The sequence below is a fragment of the Macaca nemestrina genome, chromosome 13 (assembly GCF_043159975.1).
Source record: "Macaca nemestrina isolate mMacNem1 chromosome 13, mMacNem.hap1, whole genome shotgun sequence".
NCBI lineage: Eukaryota > Metazoa > Chordata > Mammalia > Primates > Cercopithecidae > Macaca > Macaca nemestrina.
In genome coordinates this window covers 25769601-25782924 of record NC_092137.1, presented here as the reverse complement: position 1 = coordinate 25782924, position 13324 = coordinate 25769601, and the positions used below count along the sequence as shown (strand labels likewise).

General features: G+C 38.3%; 1 protein-coding gene across 5 annotated transcripts in view; it reads left to right on the top strand.

Annotated features, from left to right (window-relative positions):
- The window catches only part of LOC105479795 (ASXL transcriptional regulator 2), a 155817-nt gene that overhangs the window by 87918 nt on the left and 54575 nt on the right, over positions 1-13324 (top strand). For 4 of the 5 annotated variants that reach the window (XM_071076355.1, XM_011738088.3, XM_071076354.1 and 1 more), the window contains one exon: positions 1702-1852. In XM_071076355.1, coding sequence (XP_070932456.1) covers positions 1702-1852 — 151 coding nt within the window. The other variant, XM_011738081.3, reaches the window with a different exon arrangement.

The window sequence follows — 13324 nt, the reverse complement described above, 5'->3', positions numbered from 1 at the left end:
TTTTATAGCTTAGAAATAACATTCACAGGCTAGGTGCAGTGACGCATGCCCATAATCCCAGCACTTTGGGAGGCTAAGGCAAGAGGATTGCTTAAGCTCAGGAGTTCAAGCCCAGGACCAGCCTGGGGAACATAGTAGGACCCCGGATTTATAAATAATTTAAAAAATTAGCTGGGTATGGTGGCACACACCTGTAGTCCCAGCTACTCCAGAGGCTGAGGTGGGAAGATTGCTTGAGCCTAGGAGGTCGAGGCTACAGTGAACTGTGATCGCACTACTGCACTACAGCCTGGGTGACAGGGTGAGACCCTATCTCCCAAAATAAAAAACAAAAAACCACAAACACTCACTAGTGTGTTTAGCCATACATGTGTATTTTTATATATTATATAAACACATAGGACCTAATATTTTTTGACCTCTTATGTTGGGCACGATTCTAAGCATTTTACATTTATTAGCTCATTTAACTTGAGCTAATTGAAGAATGAACTTTTAAGGCAGGTACTATTATCCCCACCTTGTAGATGGGGAAACTGAAGCATGAAAAGTTAAGATTTTAACCGAGGCTGTACAATTAGGAGAGGGTAAAGCCAGGTAATCTTGTTTTCTAGTCTTTGGTCTTGGAACTATCTTGTTATATCTCTCACATACTAAGCTGACATAGTTATCCTTTCTGATTAGCATTCTTTCTAGGTGCAGAAACCAAAGAGTTTCATATGATTTGTTAAATGATTTCTTTTTTTCTGTCAGGAAGGACCTTCATTAAAAAAAAAAAAAGATTTCTTTTTTATTTAATTCTTGCTACTTACTAACCAGTATTCAGGAACCAACTAGATTCAAATAATGCACTGTCCCTTATGTCTAGACTCTTATTCTGTAATTGAATTCAGAGTACTTAATGGTACTTACATATACACATGGACATACATATATTTAATGAAGTTATTTTATTTAGTTTTTTGAGACAGGATCTCACTGTGTCACCCATGTTGGAGTGCAGTAGTGGGATCACAGCTCACTGCAGCCTCAAACTCCCTGGGTTCAGGTGATCCTCCCAACTCAGCCTCCCAAGTAGCTGGGACCACAGGTGCATGCCACTATACCTGCCTAATTTTTGTATTTTTTTTTGTAGAGATGGGGTTTCACCATGTTGCCCAGGTTGGTCTCGAATTCCTGGGCTTAGTCCTCCCAAGTAGCTGGGACTACAGGAGTGTGCTACCATGCCCAGCTAATTTTTTTTTTTTGCGTTTTTTTTGTAGAGACGGGTTTCACCATGTTGCCCAGGCTGGTCTTGAACTCCTGGTCTCAAACATCCTTCCTGCCTTAGCCACCCAAAATGTTAGCATTACAGGCGTGAACCACCACGTCCAGCCAATAAAATTATTATGTAGTTTTTAAAATCTAGCGTATTTAATCATTTACCTGAACTCATATCTACCCAATTTTTGTCTAATTTAAGCCTGTGTTGTGCCTGCATATGAATGTTTTATATGATTTTTATCTTTGGATGTAGTTGGAAACATTAGCTTATTTGCCTCAAAGAGATGACAGGAATTCAGAAAATATTGTTGGTTCTGCTACTGAATCCTATAGTAACAAAAATTAATGCAATTGAGTTGCAACATTGCATATCAGAAGTTTAATATCTATTTGCTGAAATGGTAATGATTAATCCTAATTGGATGCCTACATTTTCAGAAAGATGTGCCGGATGGGGTCAAAGAGCTATCAGAAGGTTCAGAAGAAAGCAGTGATGGTCAGTCAGATTCCCAGAGTTCTGAGAACAGCAGCAGCAGCAGTGATGGTGGCAGCAACAAGGAGGGAAAAAAAAGCAGGTGGAAAAGGAAAGGTAAATCCACCTGATCCTTCAATAAAGTACTAAATGCTGTAGGACAAATGCCCTTGTTAGTAGTTCCTCTTTTCCCAGACCCCAGGTCAGTCCGTTACTTTCCCTTACCCTCTATAACAGTCCTGTCAAGGAGAGTTTTCTGCAATGATGGAGATGTTTATATCTTTACTGTCCAGCACAACACAGTAGCCACTAGCTACATGGGCCTATTGAACACTTGAAATATGGTTATTATGACCAAGGAGTTTAATAAAAATGCTTTCTTTTTTAGAGCTGTTTGAGGTTCACAACAAAATTGAGAGGAAGGTACAGCGATTTCCCATGTACCCCTCCCCCACCACATGCACAGCCTTCCCCACGAGCCACATTCTCCACCAGAATGCTATATTTGTTACAGTTGATGAACCTACATTGGCATATCATCACCCAGAGTCCATAGTTTACATTAGAATTTACTCTTGGGAGAGTATGTCCTATGGCTTTGAACAAATGTATAACGATGTGTATTCACCATTATAGTATCAAACAGAATAGTTTCATTGCCCTAAAATCTGTGCTCTAGCTCTTCATCTCTGCCTCCTAACCCCTGACAACCACTGACTTTTTTTTTGAGACAGAATTCTACTTTTGTGGCCCTGGCTGGAGTACAATGGCATGATCTCAACTCATTGCAGCCTCTGCCTCCTGGGTTCAAGCGATTATCCTCTCTCAGCCTCCTAAGTAGCTGGGATTACAGGAGCCTGCCACCATGCCCAGCTAATTTTGTATTTTTAGTAGAGATGGGGTTTCACCATGTTGGTCAGGCTGGTCTCGTACTCCTGACCTCAGGTGATCTACCCTCCTCAGCTTCCCATAATGCTGGGATTACAGGCTTGAGCTACTGTGCCTGGCCTGATAACCAGTGACTTTTTACTGTTTCCATAGTTTCACCTTTCCCAAAATGTCATATAGTTGGAACCTTTTCAGATTGGCTTTCCTTTAGTAATACGCATTTAAGGTTCCTTTGTCTTCATGGCTTGATAAGTTATTTATTTCTTTTTTGTTTGAACTTTTAAGTTCAGGGGTACAAGTGCAGGTTTGTAACCTAGGTAAACTTGTACCATGGGTGTTTGTTGTGCAGACGATTTCATCACCCAAGAATTAAGCCTCATACCCACTAGTTATTTTTCTTGATTCTCTTCTTCCTCTCCATCCTCTCCCACACCATCCTCTGAAAGGCCCCAGTGTGTGTTGTTCCCTTCTATGTGTCATGTATTCTCATCATTTAGCTCCCACTTATAAGTGAGAACATGCAGTATTTGGTTTTCTGTTCTGGTATTCATTTGCAATGGGTCATTTCTTTCCACTTTCCATTGTCTGGGTGTGCCACAGTTTGTTTATCCATTCATCTACTGAAGGATATCTTGGTTGCTTCCAAGTTTTGGCAATTATGAATAAAGCTGCTTTAAACATCTATGTGCAGATTTTGTATGTGCGTAAGTTTTTAGCACCTTTGGGTAAATACCAAGGAGTGTGATTGCTGGATCATATGTTTAAGAGTATGTTTAGTTTTATAGAAACTTCCAAACCATCTACCAAAGTGACTGTACCATTTTGCATTTGCACCAGCAGTGGATGAGAGTTCCTGTTGCTTCATGTCCTCATCAGCGTTTAGTGTGGTTATTGTTGTGGATTTTGGCCTTTCTGATAGGTGTGTAATAGTATCTCGTTGTTTAAATTTGCATTTCCCTGATGACGTGTTGTGGAGCACCTTTTCATTTGCTTGTTTGCTATCTACATATCTTCCTCGATGAGATGTCTCATCAGGGCTTTGGCTTATTTTAAAATCAGGTTGTGTGTTTTGTTACTGTTGAGCTTTAAGAGTTCTTTGTATATTTTGAGTAACAATCCTTTATCATATGTCTTTTGCAAATATTTTCTGTGTCTTGTCTTTTTTTTTTTTTTTTTTGAGACATAGTCTCACACTGTCGCCCAGGCTGGAGTGCAGTGGCGCGATCTCGGCTCACTGCAACCTCCGTCTCCCAGGTTCAAAGGATTCTCCTGCCTCAGCCTCCCGAATAGCTGGGATTACAGGCACCTGCCACCACATCAGCTCATTTTTGTATTTTTAGTATAGACGGGGTTTCACCATTTTGGCTAGGCTGGTCTTGAACTCCTGACCTCGTGATCCACCCGCCTTGGCCTCCCAAAGTGCTGGGATTACAGGTGTGAGCCACCACGCCCGGCCAGCCCACCGCCCCTGGCCCGTCTTGTCTTTTTATTTTCTTGGCATTTTCTTTCACAGATCAGAAATTTTTAATGAAGTCTAGTGTATCAATTTCTATCTTTTGTGAGCTGTGTCTTTGGTCTTGTATCTGAAAGTCATAAAACCCCTAGATTTTCTTCTGTTATGTTATGTTCTAGGAGTTTTAGAAATTTTCATTTTTATTTAGGACTGGGATCCATTTTGAGTTAATTTTTTGTGAAGGGTATGAGACCTGTATCTGGATTTCCTTTCTTGTTTACATGTGGAATTCTTGTTAGGAATTTAATTTTGATTTTATTTTAACTTTAAATAGCCACATGAGGATAGTGGCTACCACGCCAGACAACATTCTGGGTTTTACCTGGATTTGTTCTTAAGGTCTTAAGTCATTCATAGCCTTTTTAGGATGCTTTTATTTTACTTGCCTAAACTTTGAGCACTTAATGCTCTAACAACCTTCCTTAGGAAAAGAATGCTTTTCATTTCTACTAACAAACACTGAATTTAGTCTGCTGGTCTTTGCTCTTACTCCATTTGGTGTCTACTTCGTAGCTCACCCAAAAATCTTTCTTTAAGGAATAATGTCTGTTGCTGCAGCTTCCCTGGAATGGGTTTTCCAGTCAAGGATATGAACTATTACCTAATACTGCTAATTATTCTGTAGCGTCTTGTCAGAGTCTATTTAAAGAGGGCAAACCAAACCTTTTTTATCCCAATATTTGTATTGGCTGTAAATGGCAAGGCAAATTTTAAACCAACTCATGATGATTCCTTTACAAGGACTGACATAGTTATGTTCCAGAACAAAACAGGCATTCGAGATTTTTTCTAGCTTGAATATCCTTTTAGATTTGAGTGATGATAGGTGAGTTGTCTTTGGAACTAGAAGCTCAGGTTATGTTGGAATACTAGACTCATTCATTTAAGTCCCTTCAGAATGGTTACTATGCCTATATGAGAAAAATAGTTCTGATTCACTGCCATCCGTCTGGTAATGTTTTTGCTACTTCTGGAGAGAATTGAGATAATTGATGGCCTCATCTGTTCTCTCTGCTGTAGCTACTACGTACATAATTTTAGAGAACTTTGTAATCAGAGAATCTTACCTTTAAGTTGATAACCACTTAGAGAGCTACCCAGACCTCAATTGTTAGGAATAAATGGAATGAAAGCAAGACAAAGAGGGTGCTTCTGACTAGTAGTGTTGATGTGTGGTTTTAAAGTAATCCCTGTCAGTAGTGAAAGGAGGTGTAGCCTAGGGCCCTCCTTTCCTTGGGGTCCACTAAGCACCTATTTTTGAAAAAGTGTAGCCGAAAGTAGAAAGGGCTGTCTCTGTCTATCCCCTGATTCCCCTCATTTTATTTTTTTTTTAATTTTAATTTTTTCTCTTCTTTTCACAAGTGTTGATACTCCCCATTTTAAGCTTTTCCTTTTAAGTTTGGAATTGTAGATCTAAGATTAGGAACCGAGCCAGGTCATCAGGTAAGGGAAGCAATTAGCAAGATTCATGTTTTCTGGATGGGATTGGGACAGGGAAGTCAATATTAAAGAAAGTCTTATAAAATGGGAATATACTTGGGGCGCTTGCTTTTCAAGAGCCACATATGCTGCTCTTTGAATAGTGGCTGTTGTATCTGTGTTTCTTTTGCTCAGAACTAACAGTTATTAATGACTGTCTCTCAGAGTTTGAGGTGAATGTATTAAGATGTAGGAAGATCCGAGAAATAACCATAGAACCCTATTGTCAGTAGCCGAATAGGTAGATATGAAGAGCATAACCTTGCTCCACACTCTGCATAATAATAGAAGACATGAACAGTAAGGTAATACCAAATTGAATGTTGGGTCCAATTGTTTTTGAGCTGCTTTTCTTTTATTCCTTTTCTAGAAATTATCATAATATTGGTTTTTTTGTCCTCAGTTTACAATAAGATGAGATGCTCTATAAAGCTCATTTCTGGTTGCAGGTAGTCTATAATAAAGCCTAGAGGAAAATGGGCGTTATGTGGTATCTGGAAGGTGGGGTGAGAGGTGCGCATGATGTCACATGTGATTAATGTTTAAGCAGCTCTGATATTCTCAACAAATGAATGCCAAGCTACCAATAATGAAAAATGATTTAGTCTCTCATAGACTATATATCTGTCATTCATGGGTCATACATGTGTTGTAGATACCGTATAATTTGTAGGTATATATTATGTATTTATGGATGTTTTTATAGTCCAGTGCAAATTAAAGTGACAGACATGTAGCCAGCAGTGAGCATGCAGCAAAGCAGTTCTAAATCTTACTTATCAATAAAGGTAAAGCAAACTAATTGTGCCTATTACTTTTTCTTATTTAGGGCCTTACTCTTTACTCTCAATCTGACATCCCTTCATTTCAAATGCATTGTAAGACAGGAAGAACACTGAGATAGTATCAAAACCCACTTCCTTTTATGTACAAAAATAAAGAGCTCTGACAGCAAAACTGATACTTCTAGTTGAAAATCGATAGAAACTTTCTTGATATATGTATACCTTTCAGCCAAATAGGAACAGAGAATAGAACTTTGAAATTCAGTCCAATATTAAAACTAGTTTATTGATTTCTATGTAAAGTGGAAGAACTTAAACGTTAGTAGTTTTGGTTCCTAGTTTTCAGACAGGAAACACTATGTTCAGAGAAGAGTTTTATGGAATTCCAAATCAAGGTAAGGTGGAATAATAACTTCAGAAAAATGAATAACTAGAATCAACTACTTATATTGCTTTTTTATGATCATAGCTAAGTGAAGTCTCTGCTTTTTCCCCAAAACAAAATATTGCATTATGAAGCAACTGTAGGACTATTATTTTTATCTTCTGATAGAAAAAGTTTTGTTAGACTTTGGTCTGCTTTTAAAAGTGTCTTAATGAAATTAATTACATGAAGTATACCTTTTCTCTGTAAGGAATCATTGTTTCCTCTAGTGTGAACTAATGTTAATTTTACTGCTTGTTCAGAACTACTTTAAATCAGGAATTTGATATATATCGTGTCTGGAGTTATTTAAAATACCATAAACCTACCTACCTTCTAACATTTATATGTGTGTTAAGTTACTGAATGGGTATGATTATGTCTCCTTTTAAAAGTGTACTGGAGGCAAAACTTTTTTTGGCAAGTTGACTTAGATGGAGAGAGACCTTTAGGAGATGTTCTCTTTTCCTCTGGGGGTATTAGTGGTGGCTGACTTGGAGGTTTTAGCTCTGTGTTGTGTTAAAGATGGCTACACTGTTAGGGCTTTGGATAGTTAGAAGCAAGGAAAGTGTTCAGGTGTGGCCTTTCCCATTTAGGCCAGGGGACTCAATATAATCAGGAAACACTGCCTGCCTAGTTTGGAGTAGAATGCACTTGGTGTTGGAGGAAAGGACTTAGAACTAAAAAGGATCTATTACCTCTAAAGAAAAACCTGTTAGAATAAAAACTCCCTCAAGAGAAACATAACTGTTTCTAAAGGACAAAATCATTTTGGAAACTTCGATTGTTATCAGTCCTTCAGCAATCAAGTCTTCACCTATGTACAGTTCTTAAGTTTCAATTTTGTTATCAATCCTTCAGTTTCTGATACCTCCCTAATACTTCATAGGGGCCCATTAAATGTCTTTGGGAGAAAATAAAAATTTAAGTCAGAGATTATTTACTAAAGCTTTTAACTCAAATGCATCTAATATTAATAGTCTGTATCATTTTGACCTTGTTCGACATTGTAATCATCCGTTGAAATGGAAAATTATCAATGCTGTAATAATGTGTGTGAAAAGTAGTACCTTTTGACTTAAACTCAATGAGCAGTATGTAAATATCCAGCAACCTGAAACTACTGCAGTGAACTATGTAAAACTGACTGATAAGCCTGCAGTGAACTATGTAAAACTGACTGATAAGCCTCAAGTTCTAAAATTTGTTTTGTTGTATTTATTTTATTTATTTTATTTATTTTTTGAGACAGAAACTTGCTCTGTTGCCCAGACTGGAGTGCAGTGGCATGATCTCTGATCACTGCAACCTCGCCTCCCAGGTTTAAGCGATTCTCCTGCCACAACCTCCCCAGTAGCTTGGACTACAGGCGCGCACCACCACACCAGTTGAGCCGGGATTTCACCATATTGGGCAGGCTGGTCTCAAACTCCTGGCCTCAAGTAATCTACCCACCTCAGCTTCCCAAAGTGCTGGGATTACAGGTGTGAGCCACCACACCCGGCCTAAAATTTGTTTTAAATATTTTTCTGAAAACACTTGATATTAAGCTTTAAAAAAAAAATTTATCAGCTGGGTGCAGTGGCTCACTCCTGTAATCCCAGTACTTTGGGAGGCTGAGGAGGGCGGATCACCTGAGTTCAAGACCAGCCTGGTCAACATGGTGAAACCCCATCTCTACTAAAAATACAAAAATTAGCCGGATATGGTGGCGCACGCCTGTATTCCCAGCTACTCGGGAGGCTGAGGCAAGAGAATCACTTGAACCCAGGAGGCCTTGGAGGCTGCAGTGAGCCAAGATCATGCCACTGCACTCTAGCCTGGTGACAAAGTGAGATGCTGTCTCAAGGAAAAAAAAATTATCTACTAGATTACTCTTTGGGTTTCTTTTATGTAATGATTTTTGTTTTTAAATCAAATAATAGTAACTTGATCTTTTGATCAGAATTTGTTAATCTTTTATTTCTATATGTTTATATAGAAGCAAGCATTTTTGTTTCTAATTAGACAAAAAAATGTGTTGTTAAGAATTGTTTTAATCTGTTGAGCAGTCCACATTGGAGGATAAAGTTATAATCCTAAAAAGTGTTGTTTAAGGCATTAGTTTATTTGTAACAACCAAAGTAATATCCCTGTTTAAACTACTTGTTAGGCAGGCTATGGTGGCTCACACCTATAATCCCAGCACTTTGGGAGGCCAAGATGGGAGGATCACTTGAGCCCAGGAGTTTGAGACCAGCCTGGGCAACATAGTGAGACTCCTGTCTCTACGAAAAATAAAAAGTAAAATTACCTGAGTGTGGTGGTGTGTGCCTGTAGTCCCAGCTACTTGGTAGACTGAGGCAGGAGGATTGCTTGATTCCAGGAGTTCAAGGCTACAGTGTGCTATAATGGGACCACTGCATTCCAGCCTAGGTGACAGAGCAAGACCCTCTCTCAAAAAATGAATGAATAAACAAGCAAAGAAACTACTTGTTACACTCATGCCTTCTCCAGTCTGTATTATTTGCCAGGTATTTGGGAAACAAATTTGAATGAGGTGTCGACCCCACCCTTAAAGTTGTCTCAGCATATCTAGAGGGATAGAAAAATAAGTAGATACTTAGCACATGACTTCATAAATCGCATGTGTTTATATTTATCATGTTATGGCAGCATTAGAGAAGGGATACTAAGTTAACTTTGCCTGGATTACTAAGTATTAGCTGTAAAAGTCCTAAGATACTATTCTTCTCTAGAGAGTTTAAGCACTAGGGAAGGCAGGATGTATTATTGAAAGAAAACATACATAAAGGCAAGAAGGTGGGAATGTGTATAGTGTTCTCAGGAAGCCATAAGAAGATACGTTTGGCTGGGAGAGGGGATTTGTAGAGGGAAAGAAATTTGGATCATACGGTTAACCTTTAGTGATAGTCTTATTATTTACCAGATATTGGTATGCGCAAAGTTTCTTTTTCTTTTTTTTTGAGACGGAGTCTTGCTCTTGTTGCCCAGGCTGGAGTGCAGTGGCACGATCTCAGCTCACTGCAACCTCGCCATCATGGGTTCGAGCAATTTTCCTGCCTCAGCCTCCTGAGTGCTGGGATTATAGGCGCCCGCCACCATGCCTGGCTAATTTTTATATTTTTAGTAGAGACGAAGTTTTGCCGTGTTGGCCAAGCTAATCTCGAACTCCTGACCTTGTGATCTGCTTGCCTCAGCCTCCCAAAGTGCTGGGATTACAGACGTGGGCCACCGCGCCCAGCCTCACAAAGTTTCTTAGGAAAATTAAGGTATAGATCAGAGAAGAGAGAGAATGGAGACACTGACGACTCTTCCACATTTTCATAGCCAGACACCAGGAAGATCAAGATTGTTTATAGGCTGGAGGCAGCTCACACCTGTAATCCCATTCCTTTGGGAGGCCAAGGCAGGAGTATCACTTGAGCCCGGGAGTTCAAGACCATCTTGGGCAACATGGTGAGACCTTGGCTCTAAATAAAAAACAGCCGGTTTTGGTGGTGCACACCTGTAGTCCCAGCACTTTGGGAGGCCAGGGTCGGGGGATCACTTAAGTCCAGAAGTTTGAGACCACAGTGAGCTATGATGATGCCAGTGCATTCCAGTCTGAGTGACAGAGACCCTGTCTCAAAAATAAATAAATAAATAAATACATAAATACATAAATAAATAAATGACAAAAGACTGTTTATTGACCCTTTTTTTTGTTGTTGGTTTCACACTTTTGTTCATTAAGTTTCTGAGTTAATAAACTAGCTGCTTTTGTTGTTCTACTCATTAGTGTTTAAGTTAGCTCAATTTCTCATCACTGGTATATAAGCTAAAATTTATTTCTGTTTTGCTTTTGAAAATCATTTGTTGTAGGTAGTATACTTCCTTGGTGTGGGATGACATTAATTGGTGACATTTATTAGTTTCATTCGAAGTGAAACTGGTAATAGAGAAGTATGAGGGATTTTTTTTTATAAGTGCCACTTTGTGAGAAAAGATTATAAACAGGGTCTTGATATAGTTAAAATGCAGCTTTAATTGTTTTCTTTTTTTATGTTTTTTTAAAACAAGGTCTTACTTTTAATAGTTCTTTTTTTGGTTTGTTTGTTTGTTGTTTTTTTAAGATGTAGTCCTAGGAAATCTTGCTTATGTGTTTCTCACACCCCTCCTACTCATATCACCACCACGTCATAAGTTAACTAGTTTATTCTCAAATTATTCATCATCAAGGACCAATTTTTTTCCTCTAGTCCATTGTGGACTCAAAATGACCCAGCAATGTCAGATTTCTATGAAAGTACCTAAATGTTCTTGCTTTCATGCTTATCACAGACCAGTCTGTGGACATTTGAACAGCAATAGTTTAGATGATTTTTCAGCTTTACTTGAAAAAAGGGTGAGAGCATGCCAAATTTTATCTTTAAAGGAGAAACTATATGAGATGATCTTGTCCCTTTTTTAAAAAAATTCAGAACAGAAAATAACTCCATCTTCCTAGTAAATAATTAACTATTACGATGCTTCATCAGCATTGCAAAAACATCCTGTCATCTCCAAATCACTACTGGTCCTTTCTCAAAAGTAACCACCGTCCTGATTTCTGTCAATTTGGGTCACTTTGCCTATTTTTAAAATTTTAAATTAGATTATAATACATATGGAGTAAGTACTTTTTCTCTGAAATGCTTGGAACCAGAAGTGTTTTAGAGTTTGAATTTTTTCAGATTTTGAAATATTTGCATTATTTGGGTTGAGCATCCCAAATTAAGAAAGTTCAAAATCCAGAATGTTCCAATGAACATTTCCTTTGAGCATCATGTTGGCACTCAAAAATTTTCTGATTTTGGGCATTTCATGTTTTCTGATTTGGAATGATCAGCCTGTATTCATTAAAGTACACATAAGTATACAGCTTGTTGGATTTTCACAAACAGAACAGTACTATGAACTATCAACCAGATTAAGGAGCAAAATATTGCTGGGTGCGGTGGCTCATGCCTGTAATCCCAGTACTTTGGGAGGCCAAGGCGGGCGAATCACGAGATCAGGAGATCAAGACCATCCTGGCTAACATGGTGAAACGCCATCTCTACTAAAAATAGAAAAAATTAGCTGGGTGTGGTGGCGGATGCCTGTAGTCCCAGCTACTCCAGAGGCTGAGGCAGGAGAATGGTGTGAACCCGGCAGGTGGAGCTTGCAGTGAGCCGAGATCGTGCCGCTGCACTCCAGCCTGGGCGACAGAGTGAGACTCCATTTCAAAAAAAAAAGCAAAATATTGCCCTAGTGTCTCTCCCTTCTGGTCACACCCATTACCCCAAAATAACCACTCTAACAACTTCCAATAGCATAAGCAAGACATGTCTGGAACAGAATAATGTCCAGATAAATTTTTAAACTTATATAATCAAGTCGTACTTAAATAATTTTTTGCTATTACATTATTTGCATGTGTGTAAGAATCATTCACCTTCTGGTGCATAGAAATACATCAGATTCTTAAAACTATATAGAGTGGTTATTTTGGGGCAATGGGTGTGACCAGAAGGAAGCTCAGAAAAATCCATAGCATTAATGAACAAAATTGAACTGCACAAAATGCAGTAATATATTTAAAAAAAAAAAAAAAGTCAGTAGAACTAAAATTGATCTATAGATTCAATGCAATCCTAACCAAAATCATAGCAGATTGATGGGAGAGGGGACATGTGGAAACTGACAAGCTGCTTCTAAAATTTGCATGAAGATGAGATCAGTCAGAAAAGCCAAGAAAATATTAAAGAACAAAATGGAAAGAGTTAAAACTATTAGATATCAGGATTAATCATAGAGCTAGGCAATTTTCTAAAGAAAAAAAAACATACTGGGTACATTAAGAAGTTGCATTCATCAAAACATAACTTAGAGTGAAAAGGCAAGCCACAGAGAAGTTATTTGCAATAAATATATGCAACAAAGGAATATATGAAGAACTCCTACAAGTTACTAAGAAAAAGAGAAATTCATAGAAAAATGGGCAAAGACTAGAGCAAGCACTGCAGAAAGATGATATCAAAATGGTTAATAATGAAAAGGAGTCAAATTCCATTAGCGACCACAGAAAGTCAACTTATAACCACATGCGATACTATTACACACCCACCAAAGTCCAAAATTAAAAAGACTGATGGTACCAGCCGTTAGTGATCATGTGAAATCATGTATAGGGAAACATGTCAGTGTATAGGGATTCCTATAAACTGGTGGTGAGAATTTAAACTAGTACAACTAGTACAGCTACTTTGGAAAACTGCTCGGCTCTCCATAGTGTAGCTAATTCTACTCTGGAGTACATACCCAACAGAAAGGAGTACAAAAAGAAATTTTTTTTAAAAGTAGAATTAACTGTAATAATAAAAATAACCTAAATGTTCATCAGTGGTAGGATAAATGAATTTGGGTACTGGTGGATGTTTATGCAATGAAAATACTATGTACACACAGAGAGGAAACTGTCTTCGTGTATATGCACG